At 40.0% G+C, this 20,421-nt stretch overlaps 1 protein-coding gene across 10 annotated transcripts in view; it reads left to right on the forward strand.

Annotated features, from left to right (window-relative positions):
* The window catches only part of synrg (synergin, gamma), a 47,535-nt gene extending 32,028 nt beyond the window's left edge, over positions 1-15,507 (forward strand). For 7 of the 10 annotated variants that reach the window (XM_050059849.1, XM_050059859.1, XM_050059877.1 and 4 more), the window contains 8 exons: positions 2,030-2,581; positions 4,159-4,322; positions 4,487-4,540; positions 5,227-5,323; positions 5,671-5,819; positions 6,591-6,701; positions 6,808-6,846; positions 14,384-15,507. In XM_050059849.1, coding sequence (XP_049915806.1) covers positions 2,030-2,581; positions 4,159-4,322; positions 4,487-4,540; positions 5,227-5,323; positions 5,671-5,819; positions 6,591-6,701; positions 6,808-6,846; positions 14,384-14,515 — 1,298 coding nt within the window. In that variant the 3' untranslated portion in view covers positions 14,516-15,507. The remainder of the gene's footprint in view (positions 1-2,029; positions 2,582-4,158; positions 4,323-4,486; positions 4,541-5,226; positions 5,324-5,670; positions 5,820-6,590; positions 6,702-6,807; positions 6,847-14,383) is intronic. The other 3 variants (XM_050059868.1, XM_050059928.1, XM_050059917.1) reach the window with 1 other exon arrangement.
* The last annotated feature ends 4,914 nt before the right edge of the window (positions 15,508-20,421 follow it).

The raw sequence follows: 20,421 nt of genomic DNA on the forward strand, positions 1-20,421 counted from the left end.
TGTCGTAATAAATATTACTGTTGGTATTGCTGAAATGCGTACCGTCTTATTTTCTCCTTTCCTTTCTTGAGAAGCCGTAAAGTGATCTAACGACACAAAGCTTACAACACTAGGTCCTTGTCAATTTCACAAATTGCTCTTTGTATCTGAGGGTGCTGTCATGCAAAATAGGAAGGGTTCAACAAGGTCGATTTGTGTGTTTGTGAGTGTGTGTGCGAGGGAAACTGACATGAATACTTAAGTGCTGACAAATGTGTGCAAGCTTTGTCAGTTAGTATCTGTCATAAAGAAACTGATAACAACACAGTGTACAAAACAGAGCAGACGTAGTGACAGGAAAGATCTTTTATTGATGTTGTGCAAGCCTTGAGACGAGATTCTTCAGGTTGCATGCAATAGAAAGAGATCATCTCTGGCTATTGTTAGGGAAGCAGTTTGTCACCAATGAGAACAGCATCTGTTAGCCAGAGTAGAGGGACTCATCCACTACAGAACATCAGTGTTAGTGTTCATTGTGTTTCAGTAGAATGACGACAGTAATTTTCTTCTCATAAACATGATTCAGCTCAGACATCAAAACAACTTGTTTACCATTTGTGAGAGAATAAACAGAACTCTCAAAAATGTGGGTGAGAGGATGTATTACTGTGACAACAATAATTAGTCAGGCACCAGTATAATAATAAAGAAGTCAGCATCACAAATTGGCTGAATTACGATGTATGTGATTGCCCGTGTGCTACAGGATTTGTTTTCACACCTTTAATATAAAGACTATGGGGCAGAGTCCTGCATTGGTCTTGGTACCTGTGAATACCCGGCAGGTGACCCGCAAAGAAAGTGATTCACCGGTTGTAGTTTGTCTTAATCTCTCTCTTGTGTTCAGTTTTGGGTGAAAAAAGAACATGCTGGTGACATTGCAGGTGTTGGATGATAAATATATTAAAATTAATTAAGAAGAATAATTAATGTTCTAAAGTTTTAGTCCTCATACTGCTGAGTTTGTGTGTTACCTCTGCCTTCTTCGCCAGCTAGAAAATAAGAACCACTTCAAAGAAGTGCGTCACTAAGAGGCACATTAAGTGTGGAGATGTACTGCTCAATATAATGAGATTAAGTAAAAAATATTCATTTAAATTTTATTCCAGTATTACCTTTTTACCATTTTAAAATTTAATATCTTAGTTTGACATTTATAAAATGTCCCAAAGAGATCACTGCCTAACTAAATTATTTTAACAGCTCATGGTCAATGGCGGATTTGCGTTTTGATCCTATGTCAGTGGGTCAGGTCAGCGGGTTGCATAACTTATTGGTCATGTGCAGGTGGCAGGGCAGGTGCAGTATTGCACGTTGCAGTTCTGGTTCAGGAATGGGTCTTAAAAATCAGACCTGTGCAGGACTCTGCTATCCTTTTGCAATACATCTCATTTTTGTCTCTACTGAATATGCAGGTTAGCACAGATGATGATACACAGGAAGCCAGCAAAGGTGGAGGGTTGGTTCTAAATAACCAAACAGTATATTACTCACTTACCTGTACCAAGTGTACAATGGAGACTTTTATTTGTGGTGCTTACAGTGTTGAAAAATAACATTTCAAAGATAATTTTCAGGTTACTCCGCAGACAGTTTTCCTAGGGACTATTCTTTGGTTGAAAATTAGTCCAGTGAAAACTGTCCACAGTGTGCTTAGATTATCCAGGGTAACCTGGGACATTGTTTTTAGAAAGCGATTGTTCTTTTGAATTTCTTTTAAGCGCACTATCTACTCTACACCGCTAGGGGTAAGTGAGGAAATATGTTTTAGGTGAAGTGAATCTTTAAGGATCATTGAAATCCCTGAGTTTTTCTCACAACCTAATTCTCATTAGAGGAAAAGAGATATCACTTGAACCGTAGGTAAGTGACATAGGGACACTCCAGCCAAAATCTCAGTCCGTCAGCCAGGCTCATTAATCTACCACCTATCATGACAGCATCTGTGCTATATCTAGGAACCACCGGTATGTCTGTGTTGTCATTACAGAGGGAGACGACATGAAATTTGACCCCTTTGGGACGTCGGCCCTCAGCACCCTGGCCAGCTATGACTGGTCAGACCGGGAGGAATGTCTGCCCGGTGAGGTCAGAAAGCCGCAGGGCTTTGAAGGAACTTCCCTTCCATCTTTAGTGCCAGCACAGAGGAAGGAGCTGACCTTTGGCAGCACAGAGAACATCACAAGCAGCTCCGTAGCAAAAATCACCACCTCCTTCCCCGCCGAGGATGGCTCATCCACAGATGACAAGTTTGAAGCCTTTGCTGATTTTGGCTCCAGTGAGCAGGGAGGTGTTGATGATGAGGATGACTTTGGGGACTTTGCAAGTACTGTTTCTGAAAAGTCCGACTCACCCGCCGCCACCGCTGAAGCTGGCTCTGAGGGAAACCAGAGTGAGGTGTCTGATGAGTTTGGAGCCTTCCAGGGGGACAAGCCAAAGTTTGGCAAGTCTGACTTCCTCAAAGCCAGCGCTCAGACCAAAGTCAAGTCCAGTGAGGAGATGATCAAGAACGAACTGGCGACCTTTGACTTGTCTGTTCAAGGTGAGTCACAATTATCATGTTGAACCTACATTAACAATGTGTTTCATCATTCATTTATTGTCACCATGGAGTCTGGGACCATTTGATTGACAGTTTTTGCTGTTTCCTGATGTTTTATATAATCCAAACAACCAATTAGTCAAGAAAATGATGAGCAGCATGTAAGTCTGTAAAGGTCCATTGTGTGGGATTTATGGTGATATACTTGCATAAATGGAATATAATATCCATAACTGTGTTTTAATTAGTTTAGAATTGCCTGAAACTAATAATTGTGTTTTCGTTACCTTAGAATGAGCCGTGTATCTACATGCAGAGCGAGTTCTCTCCCATGGAGTTCACCATGTTTTTTATATAATAGCCTATAGCAGACAAACCAAGCACTGGCTCTAGATAGGGCAAATTGTGTCCCATCGGCCACCATAGTTCTCCTACAAGCTTTACATACAGGGGAAGTTTCAGTTGGTTGCAATCTGCAACCTTACTGTTGGATGCCACTAAATCCTACACCACAGACCTTTACTTGCAGCCCTCTCACATCTGAGAAGCTTGAATGAAGAGTGAATCTTTGCATTGTTGCTTGACAAATGATTTATTAATTAATTTAATGTCGATTAATTAATCACTTAATTCAATAATACATTTCAGCACTAAACTGTGGTGAAAAAATAAAAATTTTGACCAAAACATCACATATTTTACGTTTAAACTTTGACCCTCTTGGCCAAATCTGAGCCCTTGGCCCTAAAACAGCACTCCTCAAGCGTCTTCTCCCACCCCACCCCCACATGCTGGGCCCATAAGACCTGTAATAAAGCTGTCAGACATTAGATGGCAGTGTTGGGATGACAGCTCTGCTCTAATGGCAGTGACTTGTGAGATGGATTAGCAGAGGCCAACAAATCCATGAGCTCAAATTAACCGTATCCACTGAAAGGCTGTTCGTTTTTTAACTGCTGTTTGCGGGTGTCATGTTCCACGAATAATTTATCAGCCTTTCCTGCGCTGTGATAAAAGCCCATTTGCCCCACAGATTTATCTCCCTTTGCTGGATTTAATTTGTGTGAGAAAAAGGGCTTTACTTTCTCCTCTTTGCCCAGTGGAACAGTAATCTGATCATGGTGGGGTTTCTGGGTTGTGGGGAGGATGACGCATGTCTCTGTGGGTGGTGGAGCAGTGGGGTGGGGGGTAGATTACCTGTGTCTGGACAAACCACACACACGCACACACTAACTGCCAGCCCCACTGGAATAGCCTATGTTTGTTGTGGTACCCTGCCAGGATTTGTCCGTCTGTGAGTCCCTATGAATAATTCATACCTGCATATTTGTGCCTCTGTTTTGTACGTAATTATTGTTTGTCGTAAATTAAGTATTTACTCATGCTGTCCTTGTCCGGGAGGAATTAGCTGCAACAGAATGGAAGTATAATGATTGCAAACAAACAGGTGCATATCTTAAAATGAGTCATTGCCATGGGTTGCTGAATTGATATGGAAAAACAAAAAGAAGTTTATATATGTTGCTGATTCTTGCTAACGTAATTCATCTCCCTCTTCTTTCCTGTTTTTTCCTTAGGCTCCCACAAACGCAGTCATAGTTTGGGCGACAAGGAGATTGGGCGTTCACCCCCGTCTCCGGCTCCAGAGCAGCCCTTCAGAGACAGATCCAACACCCTGAGCGAGAAACCCGCCCTGCCTGTCATCAGGGACAAGTACAAGGACCTGACTGGGGAGGTGGAGGTGAGGAGGGCCCAGCGTTAACCGCACCACATGTTAGCGCTGTTATCAGCCACCAGATTTCAGCACAATACATAGGACTGTGAAAGGCTACAAAATGCAGATATTTCCTTCTGTTCTCTTGCCTTTGTGTCCATTTGAGATAATTTTGTGCTGTGTTGTTGCAGGAGAGCGAGCGTTACGCATATGAGTGGCAAAGGTGTCTGGAAAGCGCTCTGGAGGTTTGTATTTGTTTGCGTCCTGTGTCTGACCTTGTCCCATGGAGAGACTTAATTGTGAGAGTGACAATACAAATGTAGTAGAATAATTAAGATAACCAAAAGGCACTGAAATGTTTTTCAACCTGAAGGTGTTTTTCTTATCACGTACGTTGTGGGACAATCATTTTTTTCCCCATGCAAGCACACCTTTATAATTTGGATTTAAAACAATTTTAAAGTGTCCTTCAAAACTCGAAAAAGTCTGCACACCTGGGTACATGACAGATGTATCAGAGGGAAACAGTATGAACTTGAAAAACACACTCATCTCATTTTGAAACTTCGTAAATGAGTAAATATTCCAGGAATAATTGAGACAGTATACAGGAGTTTTATAAAAGACAAACACAGACTTTGTGGTCAAAAAATGGTGAAGACTTCAGTTGAGGTTTTGTGGCCAAAACGCATACGCAGCCACTCTCCCACTGGACAAAAACCCACTAACACCCACTAACACCTAGCCTCTGCATTTAATTGGAAAGCTTACAATTGACATTTACCACCGGGACAAATGACTCTGCCCCGTTTTCTTTAACAGGTATTCTCGCATTTAAAAAACCTGCCTACCCATGCTAATTTTTGGTGGAGGGTATGTGTATACATTTTATGCTGTGTCATAACATTGGCTTCTGTCTTCCCACATTAAGGTCATCACCAAAGCCAACAACATCCTCAATGGCATCAGCAGCTCCTCTGTCTGCACTGAGGTCATCCAGTCCGCTCAGGGCATGGAGTACCTGCTGGGTGAGGAATCACAAAGCACACACACACTCACGCACACACACCACCATAAGCAAGGCAGGACTAGCTGTACAGTGTGAACAAGAGGCCGTTAAGGAAACCCTGTGTGGCCTTGCACCCTCTGAAGGACAGAGCGGACAAGATTAAAACGAGCTGTGGTGTGATGGCTTATCTCCGCCTGGTCTGACAAGGTCCCACTCCCTTATTGTGTTTCTCTGTTTTTAATGAGCTGCGAGTGGCAAGCATGTCACAGCCAGGGACTGAACACAGTGTGACTGCCTGAAGATGGAACAAAAAGAGCAACAAAACATGTTTTTGTGATTTGTGTGCTTGTGTATTTTCTCTGACAGGCGTGGTGGAAGTGTATCGCGTCACCAGGCGTGTGGAGCTGGGCATCAAGGCGACAGCCGTGTGCTCCGAAAAGCTGCAGCAGCTGCTGAAGGACATCAGCCGGGTGTGGAACAACCTCATGGGCTTCATGTCGCTGGCCAAGCTCGCTGTAAGATGCCCCATAAATATATATATATATATATATATATATATATATATATATATAGATATATAGATATGCCAGAGCACAGAGCAGTTTTTGAGGATAGCACCCAAACACGGAAACACATAGAGAGTATGCAGCAGCTATTATCACCCAGACACGCTCAAACTCTTCACATGCAGATAATCCACATGATAAAAGAGCACTGTGGGTCAGTTTACAATTAAAAGGCTGCCGATAACATAATGAAATGTTAGCGAATCCAATATTGTCGGTCCATTAGCTTAAAATCAATGATTCATCGATTTGGTTGCGGTGGTAGGCCGGTGTTCAGATCAAAGGGGATGACAAGGAGTTTATAGATTTATTTATCCAGCTGTCTGCTGCTGTCTGTAAAGCAGAAGCAGAGAGGACAGTCTTCATCCACAGAGCCAGCAGAGACGGAATATTGTTTTTCACACTGCAGAAGATAAAACACACAGTATCTCAAGGAGAGAGAGAAACAAAATGGAACCAATGTTTAATTGAAGCATGCAGGTAGCTTATTTTTTCTTAAAAGAAGAAAGATAGTTATGCTGGTCGTGTTTGTTCTTACTGCACATAGCTGAAGTCAAGCAGGGTCTTCATGAAAAGTTGATGATCCTTGGAGATGTTTACTGTAAGCAGATTTGTTCTCAGTGCTGTTATTATAAGAATAGAAATGACTACATTTTGCCCTGCAGCAGGAAGTAAAATTTGTATGTGTGTGTGTGTGGGTTTTTGTGTGTGTGTGTCTAGCCTGATGAAAGCTCCCTCGATTTCTCCTCCTGTATTCTGAGGCACGGCATCAAGAATGCCAAGGAGTTGGCTTGCGGGGTGTGTCTGCTCAACGTTGATGCTCGCAGCAAGGTTTGTGCACACACACAGAAAAACTGTTAGTGCATACATTTTTACATAAATGTTCATACACAGCAGATAACGACTGACATTTTTTTGACTTTGAAACGTTTTGCAGAACAAAGAAGAAAGCACTATTGGACGTCTGTTTAAACGAGTATGAGACATTCAACTGTCAACCAAATCTCATTTCGCTCTTTCCCACTGGGGGCCTCAGGGGGCCTATTCTCCTCTTACCGACGAGCCCTGCAGGGGGGCCAAAGTGACAGGATTCACTTCTCTCCACTTCTCTGCTCCTCTTGCAGCCAAACAACAGTTACCTGCATAGACACACACTGTAACAAAGAGAATCACCAAAGACTCATTTAGAAACTTTAACAGGTAGAACAATGGACTGGATGTTAAGCCCCGCCCCTCTTAGTTACTGTTACTATGCCTGTCAAGCTTTCTGTTTCTCACATGACACATACGTTTGTATTGACTCCTTGATTTCACACAGAGGTGTAAACAAAAATAGCTTCTCGGTAGACAAAGATGGACAAAGATGTCGTTGGCGGATCCACTATAGCTCGCTGCTGTTTTTTTTTTTTTTTTCAACTCACTGGTCTCATAGCTATATACCTTTACACCATGCTAAAATACTGTAGCTTTTGTCCTTAGGCGGCAACCTTAAGTGGCTATGGTAATTATGACAGGAGCAAAGGAGGAAGTTAGGCGACATAGTGTAAAGAGCGGCAAAGTGAGCTTAAGGTGGGGGTTTGACATAACCACAGCATCTTCATCCAGGAGACTGACGTTCACATCATATGTTAAACCAAATTTATTTTCACAAAGTAAAGAAGTAGTACGTCGACATATGTCAAATGATGTGTGTCCCATGAGAAGCGTCACATTACGTTACCTTAGCAACAAACGTACTTCGATCTGTTTTCCTAAATCTAACCATGTTATGTTGGTACAGCTGTGACATTTCACAACGTTAACCACACATTTAAACTGCTGTTTAACAGCCGTATATGAGCTATTCTGTCGTCCACAGGTAGGGGTCCTGATATAGGAAATGCTCCTAGCTGTCATATTCAGAGGTGTGAACAGGCGACCCATGTGTTCGTGTGTGTTGGAGGACTTGTTGTTCAATTTAATTAATAGCTTAAAGGACTAACATTAGCTAAAACTCTGATAGAGACCAGGTTCCACACAGTGTAAAAATACTACACAGAGGAAGTGCTAGTTGTTTTAATGTTACCGATGAATTCAAAAGATAATGTCCTTAGTTAATTATAAGTTCCTTGGCTTCAGAATTTACTATTATTTACTAACTTTACTGTATTTAGCCAGACATGCTAATGATTGCAGCTTACCTTAGGGGAGTCAAACACAATGTTACATCATTTTTTAATGCTTTTTCTTCTTGTGTTTTAGATTTTGGGAAGGCTTAAAAAGATACCACCATCCAAACTCTTTTAATGCAGGTTGTTTGTCTTATTAGAGCCCCGTGCTTACAACTTAAACATGTGAAGAAATTCAATGCTTGACAGGCTCGAGACGCCTAGTTACAGTTGCTAGGCTATGATTGGCCAATCAACATTTGGAGGAGGGGTTTAACAGTCCTAGCTTTTATACTGATAATGACCACAAAAAAAGCCTCAAGATAATTATGTGAACTCTTGTAATAAGTGAGAGAGGAGACTGGTCACTTTGGCACCTCAGGGTGGGTTTCTTGCACTCTGGGATTGGTTCTTCAAGGTCACAAAGGTCGTCACTTTGTCTTGGAAGGGTTTCATTTTCTATTCTGTCACCTCTATCTCGAGGTAACTACTCACCTCACCACTTTCAGCTAACAACCACTGGTGTTTTTGAAAAGTGTTCAGTTATTAACTACAACTGGGGCGCTATGTGTAGAATTGCTGTATGTCTACCTCCTTGCCTACGGTGGCTGTGCTTTTCATCGACGTGGGCCATTAATGGTATTCTCGGACCCTGCGGTTTAGAGGGCAGGATGGTGGCGCTGATTGTTTCTCGCGTTCCCTCTGCTGCTCCACCAGAAACAGATGGATGGTCTAGGTAAGATACGGCTGACTGAGAGGCATCTAGGATGCGAGCAGATGTGGCTTAGTCATAAGTAGGGAGTACAGCTGACAATCAACCTGCACACACAAACACACTCTCTCACCTCTCACTCTTGTGTGCACAGAGGCAGGCTGAAATTAATGCAGTTTTATTTTGTCTCTGTGCCACAAGCATGAGATTAATAACCCATCTTTTAATTGCATTTTTGGCAGAGCCACACTGGTAGGAACAAATAAAAGCCAAGTGGAGAATAGCATCCCCTCAGAGGATAATGAAGTGAAAGAACAGCTTTGGCTACAGCAGACGGCACTGATTGTTGCATTGTCCTTTACTGAAGAGGTGCTGATTTGTTTTTCAACCGAAGGTACTGAAGGAAGGAGATGCTGATGCTGTTGTTCAAGGAAATGTGAAAAATTCTTTACAGCAGATGAGCTTCATGGCTCGTGCTTAATTTGTGTTGTGAATTTTAATCTTACAACAGTAAGAGTCTCAGTTTCACCTTGTCGCTATTGGACTGATCATTCTGAGATGCTGCAGTCGTGTCATCTGTTTTTCAGGACAGGAGGCAGGGATGGGCAGCAGCTTCATCTCAGTTGTCACTCAAAGGCAGCAGCAGTTATGTTTTATCATAAGTGATACTTTTCAGCTAATGATGCTCCAGCGCTTCTGCTAAATGATAAATGCTAATTTGAGCAATTACAGGGAGAAGCACTGGAAAGGATTTTAAGTTGAATAATTTAGCATTTCTGGCTATTTATATTAATGCAGGTTTCTGAAGTGCCTGGAGGGTTTGGATTGATTATTCTGTGAAGCTTTTCCTTGAGGAAGCATGACAGCAGTGCTTTGTCAGTATTTTCCCCAAATGTCCCCATCTCCTCAAAATTTTATTTTTGAAATCTGTATTTTCGGTGGCCCATCTCTTATAACAGCTCACTGTATTGTGCCTCAGGTTACCAGAGTTCTCACACTGTTAAAAAAAAATAACTGCTTGGGTAAAACCAGACCTGAAAAGATTGTGAATTAGTAAAAAAAAATCTGTCTGGAAAACTTGAAAAGTAAAGAACAAAGACCACAACACAAATCTTTGTAGATTTTCTGGCTATTTTTCCAGTGAGAATATTCCTTAGCAACAGACGGATCCAGCTGCTGATGTGTTTTGGTCTCAAGTGCTGCCGCCTTTACTGCATTTACACTGACGGTGACAGCAGAGTTGTTTGGGTTAATCGCGGTCAGCAGCAATTGCTCCCTCCAACAGATGAAGGTAGTCTGTGGGAATCAAGAAGTTATTCAGTCTGAAAATGGTTATGACACAGGCTTTGGGATAAAAAATAACAAACACACGACTTCTGTTAGACCTCCACAGTCTGGATGTGACCGTGTTGTGTAGAGCTGGATTAGCTAATTAAACTCAGCAGGAATGACTTGCTAGCTTGTGATTCAAATCACCAAACTCTATAATTTGTACCACCGTAATCAGAAGAAATGTATGATTTTAGGTCCAGTGTGGAGGATTTAGGGGATATATTGGCAGAAATTGAATTTAATATAGTAAGTATGTTTTCATTAGTGTATAATCTCCTGAAAAGAAGAATTGTAGTATTTTTCTTACCTTAGAATGAGCTGTTTATATCAACATAGGGAGGAGGTCCTTATCCACAGAGATTGCCATGTTGCACCACCATGTTTCTACAGTAGCCCAGAATGTACAAACCAAACACTGGCTCTAGACAGGGCCATTCATGTTTTCGCGTCGGCCACTTAGTAAGCAGCCCCTTTGCGACAAGCAGTAATGGGGGGAAAAAAATAACATGAGACTACATTATTCAGTGCTTTTCCCGCTTGAAATCACCAGTTTGTTTTGGAGAGGAAGAGAGCTCTGTGGATAACTCGGCTCCCGTCAACGTGCTAACAGCTACCAAGCTAGCAAGAGCTTTTGCAGGGTGGCAGCTCACCATTGGCTCCTGTGTGCAGATCGCTTGGTCTTTAGGGGTTCCAAAACATTAGGATTTATCATAAATTTATGAAAGTAAAAATGATTTCACAGATCTGAGGCTTTTACATTGCATTTTTTCACAAAAGTCTAATTTTATTGTTAGAGTAGGTAGTAAGAAGAAAAAAGATCTCAACATCTATTAAAACTTAAAAAAAACAAAAAAAAAAACAAATACATGTTAATATGCTCCAATTTGGTTTTTGATGACCATATTTTCAACATGTAGCCAGTCAGATTTCTTGTGATAGACTGCAATGATCTGCTGCTATAAACATACTCTGCGCTGACTGACACCTTAAATCAATGTTCCTGATCAATTAAGGCCAAATCTCTGGAATTGTGAGATGGAAAAATGTGCAGGAGCCCTCAGTGATAATAACTTGGATGCTTTTTCATGTATTCACTCACAGATAATCTGGGAACAGGTTTAAACTGCTGATCTGAATGTTTGCTTGCTGCTCATTCTGTGCACAGTTTTCTTTGCTCTGGGCTTTGCATGAACATGCTGACTCCTCTTGTGTTTACAGGCACTGACTAAAGACAGTGACAGGAGGTTAAGGGTAATTATGCCTCATTTATTTCTGACTCTCACAGAGTAGAGGTATAGAAAGCCAGATAGTAGATTTTGATATTATCTAACCTGGCTGAGTCTGAACCCCTAACCTTTACATGCAACTACAAAGGTCAGCTGAATTAGTAGAGTCATAGTTGTATTGGAGCGGCTCCAGCTTGAAAGCATGAATACTCTCATTTGTGTTTTAGAGTGGAGTGGCTGCCTGTATAAAAGGCTCAAAAATACACAGCATCTGCCTCGTTATAATAGACTAAATTGAACCACATTTCATACAGGTGATGTCTAAGAAGGAGTCGGAGTGTGTAAGGGGAGGGAAAGGCTCTGCAGTGAAAGGTGGAGGCATCACAGTGTGTCTTTGTATGACCACCCTTTAATTTAGCATCCTCTACCTCCAACATTTCCCAGTTTTGGCAGTCTTAAGTGCAGGTTTGTGGAGACAAGTAGGCCAAGGCAAAAAAGAGCTCCAAAAGGAAATCGCTCTGCTTGAGAAATGTGAGTGAGAGGGGAAAAAAAAAAAAAAGAACAAGCAAAGAGTGGAAATGTGTCATTCAGTTTGCGTGAGAAAGCCCTTCATCCAGCAGGAGCATCTGTGCCGCAGACTGCATTCAGGCAGGTGGAGATGTATTCGACGTAATGGTGTGCCGTGGTGGTGTGTTTTGTATGCAGTTGTTGCTTTCTGCATGCAGCTCCACTCTCCTTCTGTGTGGGAGGCTATGATTCACTGCACATGACTCATTCCTCTCTCCCGGCTTCAGCTTCCAGTATTTCACCAGGGATGCAAACTCTTAAGCAGCACATCACACACATTAGCATCTCCTGATTGCACACACACACACACAGCACTCAAGTGGGGATCAGTTCGCCACATATTCATATTCTGAACAGCCACAGTGTGTTCAGATCGTTAAAGTTTAAATAAGTTTTGACAAAACCAGGCACAAAAGCAAACTGTGTTACAAAGCAACAGGTTTGGTTTGCCACTGTGGAGACTGTTGCCCTTTTGTCTCTCATTTAATTGATGAATTGAACCATATCTGTTGGTACAGAGCACTGACAGTGACAGATGAAGCATCAAGTCATGCAAAGTGTAATGAAAGAAAAGAACATCAACATGTGGTTTGAACTCCCTAGCACAACTTCTTAGCCTGTTTTTCTTAAAAAGTAGACCAGATATTTAATATATTAAGACTCTTAACTCTGTCTTTTTAGATATAACATCCTGGGTCAACTTTGAGGCAAAAAGACAGCGTTGCCAACTGTCAGATCTGGCAGATGAAATCAAAATCACCGTCACTGTCATCTTGGCCTCAACTGGTACATGGGAAGGTTCAGATTAAGTTGTTTAATATCTGTAAAAACACACAATCTAACACATTAGATACCATGTAGAGAAATTGCTATCAAGGGGATACAATCAATTTTTTTTTTATTAAAGATAAAATTAACAAGGCTATAACATGACGACAACATTTTTTTTGTCTTGGCTAGTAGCGGAGAACAGCAGAATAACTGTAGTAAACATCAACGATATGTATTGGTATATCAATATTTTTGACAACACCATCTACATCACCCACCTTACAACCCACCATTGCTGTGATATTTTGGGTTGTTTTCGTGCCACCTGTTGCGAGGGAACCAGATGATTCTGTGAGTTCACGTTTTGTTTGGTCTGGCAGATGTTCCTGGTCCCCCTCCTGCTCAAACAGATTTCCAGCGGATCCTCGTCAGGCCAATCACAACCATTCATCTAATATGATCTAATATGTTTCAGATGATGACTGACAACCTGTGGAGCCCTGACACTTTACATAAAATATGTGATGATGTAATTTTTGGATTGTGCACCCTTGCACACTAAGATGGCTGCAGCTGACGTGGAACTTTCTCTTGGAGTCTGGTTTGGTGATGTCACCTGGCCAATTTCTTCTTCTCTCTAATGTGCCCGCAAAGTGCTCTTGGCCAATCTTGGTCCTTTTTTGTGAGACGTTCAGCTGCAACATTTTTCCCAGATTAATTTTTGCCCGTTTACCATAAAAACTGCAGACGCATCATCATCTGATGAGATATACAGTATGGCCTCAAGGCAGTGCTTATATGAGATTGTCTTCATGTCTTCATGTCTTCATGCTTGTCCATCTTTATTTGTGTCATCAAAGAGGATGAAGTGATAAAGCAACATGCATCAAGATACCCTTTGTTTCAAAAGACATGATCTGTCATTTCAGGCTATCTTGGGATGTGGGCCAAATTTAAGTGTTTTGGATTAGATATTAGAAACATGTTTTATATACAGAGATGTCTTACACTGTACCTTTGCTGTACCTTAGTTCTCTTTGTGTCTCTCTCATTGTCATGTCGTGTACACTTATTTATTTCACCACAGTAAAAGAAATACCAAAGAGATTAATTATTTCCACAAGTCACAGGATGTCGTATCCTTGTGGTTTGAATTCCAACATGACCACATTCTTCAGAAAACATTGTCAATATTCTGTAGATTTATTTAAACTCTTTGTACCTAATTTCAGTTTTGCAATATTTATAAGCAGTGCATTTTTTGAGCACTCGTTCTATGTAGGCCTTTTTAAACAAATGAGAAAGTTGAGTCTTGCCTAGCAGGTATTGCATGCTTGCAAACCCATGTGTATTGAAATCCCTCTCTTGCCAGAGGCTGATTTTCTCATGCGTAACTTGGCTGAAATGTACAGCAGGGTCACGTACATGAAAGCTGAACTGTGCACTCCAGCGCTGCTCTAAAAAAAAAAAAAAAAAGATTTAAATCATGCTGTTAATGAGCATCAGTGGCCATTTTTAGTATTCAGACTTGAAACCGTAGGATGGTGCACACAGAACAGGCGGATATGTGGCTGATAAATAGTGTGTTAATAGTGGTTCTTTCAGTTGAGCAGTAGCGAGAACAAGTAGCATCACACTAGAATCAAAGCAAGTCTGCTTGTCCCTGTCCACATCTATCCCTCTCCCTCCTGTGGGCACAGATGGGTTTATTGTCTCTGTGATTCAGGTGTGTAATATCTCACCCTTTTACTCTGACAGGCCTTCAACTCGGAGACGGACAACTTCAAGCTGCTGTACGGGGGCCACCAGTACCACGCCAGCTGTGCCAATTTCTGGATCAACTGCGTGGAGCCCAAACCCCCCGGCCTCATACTGCCTGACCTGCTCTGAGCTCTGGGCTGCTGCTGCCATGGTAACGGGGCACACAGGCTAATCAACATCAGATAGGTAGAGCAACAACGAGCCTCGCGCTGCACGGGCTCTCACCTTGGACTGAGAGAAGGACGTTTAAAGTCACTGGATCCCTCTGTATTTTTTTGTTTTTGTTCTCCCTCTTGTCACGACTCAGCTGTCTGTCAGATCTAGTAGTTTGTTAAAATTTAATCTTTAATCTTTTCTATGAATATTTACCGTCTACGCTGTTATCCTTACCCTTTTGTTTCTCCCCGTGAATTATCTACACACAGGTCAGCAGTATAGGTCATATTTAAATTAATTACTATGCTTTTAAGAGATGGTTTCTGCTGCAGAAAAAAGTCAATGTTACTAAATAATCACGACTCGTACTTAAATTATTAGGTGTGCAATACCATTAAAAACACTGGAAGAGGAAGACTGTAAACATCCTGAGTTTTTAATGTCGCTTGTTGCTCTGCTTCTGTTTGAGAGGATTTTTATTCATGACTCTCTTTGTTCCCACTGAGCCAGAGCTGTTGAATCATAAGCCTATTGTACTTGAATTACATTTGTTGGTTGGGTCTTTTTGATGAAACTCTGTGGCTGGTTTGGTTTTTAAAAGTAATCTTCAACATTCAAGGGAAGGCAGGAGTTTTACCTTTTTCTGAATTTTGTTGATTGGGGTTTTGTGTTTTGCACTGTTGATATTTCAGCATCTCTGGGGGTATTTAAATTATGTATTTTATAAGGGGGGGAAAGATGTGATTTGGGGACTTGAAGGGACCATGTTAACGGTTTTGTTTTTGTGTCTTGGTGTTGTGTGCAACTGCAGCTGAACATCTGGAAGAGGTTAACTAATTCTGAACTAAAATTGCAGCAGCACTTTTTGTATATTACAATGTCATGCTGTAGCATTGTAATGATGACTAACTGTAATGTGAATGTGTTGTAAATAAATATGCATACAGTTTATTCAAAGTGTCACAGATTACTGTATTGGTCTGATTTTTTTAAAGTCTTTTTTTATGTCATACTGTATGATGACTTTTTTGAATCATAATACACTATAACATTTTGACTTTTTATGGTATACTTTACTATGACTTTTTTATAACATGTCAAACTATACAATGACTTTTTTATGTCATTCTTTACTGTGATATTTTTTACTTTCTTACGGCATGCTATACTATGTCTTTTATTACGTTTAATGTCATACTATACAATTACTTTTTATGTCATACTAAAACATGTATGTCAAATGATACTATAACAATGACCTTTGGCATACTATACTACAAAATATTTTATTCGTCTGTCAGAACGTTTTTTTTAAATCTATTTTTATGACAGACTGTACTATGACTATTGTTATTTTTTATGTCATACCATGCTATGACATTTTAATGGCATACTATACTATGAAATTATGACTTTTATTTTAGGACATACTATACTATGACTTTGTTGTTACTTTTTTATATCATACTATACTATGACATTTTTATGCCATACTATACTATGATTTTTTTATGTTGCACTATACTATGTCATAGTATGGACCGTTTCATTGCTATTCTGTTGCTAGGGCAACAACTTTGGTCCCTGTTTCCTGTCAGCTTCTGCATTAACATACATTCAAACAGGAAATACAAAGGGACCCATTTAGAATGTTTATGTTGTCTTTTTATTACATTAATTGCATACTATACTATGACCTTTATTACTTTTTCATGTCATAACACGTGATTTCAATGTCATACTACAGTATGGCATTTTTATTACTTTCTCTTGGCATACTATACTGTAAATTTGTTATTACTTTTATGCCATTAACTATTAAAATTTTATGTCATACTATGACTTTTAATTGTAATACTGAACTACGAGTTTTTATGACTTTTTTATTCATACTATACCAAAAAAAATTTCTGGCCTACTATCTATGAAATAATGACTTTTATATGACATACTATACTTTGACTTTTTTATATCTTTATTATGTCATGCTATACTTTGGCGTTTTTAATACTTTTTATTTTATACTGTACTATGACTTTTTTTAAATTATTTTTTCTGTCATACTATACTATGATGTTTTTATGTTTACAACTTTTCTATGACATACTATACTATGATTTTTTTTTTTTTACCTTTTTAATGAGCTTTTTGCAGTTTCATTGTGAACTTAGACTTGCATGGCTTAATCTTCGAGAAATAGGCAATACAGTAACAGAATCCTGGTTTATATTTGATCAGCACTGCCTAGTTTTACAGTTTGATGTGACTGGTCCACGTTTGAGAGAGCGGTGGAGTGATTCAAGATCCGTTTCTACTCTCTTAGTGTCTATGGAGGTGGGCATACGGGCATGTAGAAGTACAATATGTGGTTTGTGCAGCAGCCCTAGAACCAGCAAAAATACACCGGATGATGCGTTTAGTGTATTTGAGCTGAGTTATGTGCAGGGAGAACCAGGTGCTGGTAAGATGGAGTCAAGTTTACCGTAGATCATTTATACATACGACCCACGCTGTTATGTTACAGAGCTGGTTGAAAATTAGCAAAGTATCTCTTTAAATGAAAGCTACCGAAAGTGAAATCTGACATGGACTGTGACTGATTCAAATATAATGCATGTGTTTCATGTCACATTTAGTGTTTCTGAGGGCCAGCATTGGCCCATGGGCCGCACTTTTGAGACACCATGCTGTAAGCTATCATTACTGTGATATCTTAATCATCATTAGGCCTATTAAAATGTCAGAGAGATTACTAATGCTGAAACAGACTTTATTAATTGCCTCCCAACTCAATATAAACTCAAGAGATCATTAACAGGATAATTTTATACGCAGCAGTTGATGTTTTGGGGCTGTGAGTGCTAAAGAGGAAATGTCATAGGAGTGAAAAGGGCCTCGCCTCCAACTCTGTATCCATTTTTATGGATTAAACACACAAGATGCTAGTAGTTGAGTTTGTTTCCTTACGACAGAGCCAGGATAGGTGTTTCCCCCCTATTTCCAGTCTTTATGCTAAGCTAAGATAACCAGCTTCTGGCGGTAGCGTCACATGTAGCAAACAGATGTGAGAGTGATGTTGATCTTCTAATCAAACTCTAAGAAAGCATGTTAGTGTATTTCCCAGAAGTAGTGTTCTATTTGTGATTTAAGGACAAGCACTGTTGGTTCTCTTTATTTATCCTGAATTTCTATGTGTGTGTATTAAGCCTTGAAATGAGTAATTTAAATCATGTGGCTTTTGATCTCATGTTGCCTGCTGTCCCGAGAAGCTTCCTCCTCCAAATGCATGAATGTTGCTCCACATTTTCCCTCTGTCATTTCACTCCATAATGTACTTTCTCTCCGGCCAGAGAGGCCTCATCTCCATCACTTTGTGACAAAATGGAATAAATTCTACTTCGACAAGCCTGCGGGGCCATCGCTGGCGGTTGAGCTCAGCCAATCAAATGAGATGTCTGGGGGCTCTGTGAAACCAGTCTCATTATCGTTCTCACACTTGTGTTCAGGTGTGCTCTCCAACATCCATTTTATCTCTCGCCGTTCCCTAATTCATTTCCTGCAGAAAATGAATTCCTCTCCTCTCACGGTGAACACCGGGATTACAGAAAATTACAAACGCTGAAATCAATTACTGAATAAGGCTGTGTAATTCCAAATGCAGACCGCCTGTGCCTGTCATCTTCACGCCTATTGTCTGCGATGCTGAAATTATCACTCTGGGAGAGGAGCGAGATTGAAGTGATACTGTGCTGTATTGACTGCTGCTCTTTGGTATTTCGTGGCCATAGTCAATCACATTATTGATTAAAAACAGCTGCTTCTGAACATTAAGATTGCCTTCACCCTTTGAATAGAGTTGCTTCCTGCTTTACGTTCGTCCGATAACATTTCCATTCATCCACAAATTAAAAAAGCTGGTTAAAAAAAAAAGCAAAGGCTGCTCTGGGTCAAGAGTTAACGGGATTAAATAGTGGTGAGAGTCGAGGAAGAGCCTGAAAATAGTAATTATTATATTAATAGTATCTTCTGATCATGATCCTAACTAATTCTGGATTGTGGAGATTGATAATGATTATAATATTTGAGAGTTTAAAACAACTGAGCTGTTGTTTTTTATTTTAAACAAACACATAATTCATCAAGAACAATCTGTCAAATAATTGGCTATTCAATCAAATTAATTTGGACAATCAATATAAAATGATAAACATTCACTGGTTCCAGCCTCTCAACTGTGAGAATTAGCTCTGTTCATAATAATATTATTTGGATCTCTGGCAAATTGATTATTTGAAAAACATAATTGACAGATTAATTGATAAAGCTAATTTAAAATAATCGTTAGTTGCAGCCCTAAGATAACGGTAACTGAGACATTTACTGAGCGAGACATTTAACAGTTGAATAAATAAATCAGTCAGTGCTCTCGCGTGGACAAACTATGTTGGTACAGTTTCTAAATAACCTCAAACATACGATATTTCTTTTCAGCAATTTCTTGTTATTTATCAGCTGACAAAAACGCTGACAGCTGTTTCTTAGTTCCACCCAGCTGCAAGAAAGCGGTCTTATAAAACAGTCCTAAAATCAATCCTATTGTCAAGAAGGTAATGTTAACTTTGACAGGTGTTTATTCAACTTTATAGTAATTCGGAGGACTGAAGTTTGTGTATTCAATATATTTATTATTATGAACAACTACAAAAAGACCAAAACTAACAATGTGTTGGTCTTTTTCTAAATGCTTTTTGACTTCCCTACATCATCTGTGGCGCTCAGCCAAACCACTTGTTCCAACATGAGACATAAATCTTTTTTTCCATTTTATTTAATTTATTTGTCAGGGACCATTACAACATTTATCTCACGAAAGGAGAAAAGATTAAATAAATTAAATTTAAATTAAATTAAATTTTCTTACTTTACCTTGCTGTCAGACAGTCCTTTTGACAGGGAGCTGAAGCCGTTATCTCAAAATCACCAGAGTCCATTGATAAAAATAGTAATTTTACCTCACACACTAATCAATCAAGGCAGCGGTAGACCAGCAACTCTCATGTTCTGCTATGTAAAACAGAGAAAATATTCCAAATATAACGTGCACTTAAAGTGATATTGATTTTAATTGGTGGGTCTTTTTAGGTGGCTAAACATTTTGCTGCAGCCCTCATCCACATCATTACCCTGCCTAGCTTCCTGCCAGTATATTTGGTTTAATAAAGATGCTAGCAAAGCAACACAGTACATAAAATAAGCCCAACAGAACTGTCAGATAGGTTGGACCACTGTGTTTAACTGTAGTTAGTTACGCACGAAAAGACAACAGAAATAAACAAGTTTGCCAATTTCACATCTCTGCCTTTGAAATTAATTGCCAGTTGTCTCCCTGGAAGTGATTGTTGCTATTAGTGCGATGTCACAGTAATTCGGTCTATATAGTTTTAGTTTAGAAAAAATGCTAAGTAATTTTGTAAAACAGCTGGGCACTGTAGTTTTTAGCAAATGCCACTCAAGTGGGACTAAATAGTGCATTTGTGAGGGACTATTTTCAGTGGCGGATTAATACACATTTGGTGCTCTCGTGTTTCAAGGAGTAGGATGGTGTCTGTGGATTGACCTAAAACAAACTACAGTGCCCACGTTCTTTGTGATGAAGGATCATGTCATCCAGTGCACACTGATGCATCTTACTATATAATGACGAAAACTCTGTCTGTTTGTGTGTCTCTCCCACGTTTTTCTCCTCACTGATTGGTCAATCCATGTGAAATTTGGCACAGTGGTAGAGGGTCATGGGAGGATGCGAATAAAGCAATATTACATCAATTGGCCAAAGGGGGGCGCTATAGCAACCGACTGAAATTGCAAACTTTGAATGG

This window comes from Epinephelus moara, chromosome 2, assembly GCF_006386435.1.
Source record: "Epinephelus moara isolate mb chromosome 2, YSFRI_EMoa_1.0, whole genome shotgun sequence".
NCBI classification, from domain to species: domain Eukaryota; kingdom Metazoa; phylum Chordata; class Actinopteri; order Perciformes; family Serranidae; genus Epinephelus; species Epinephelus moara.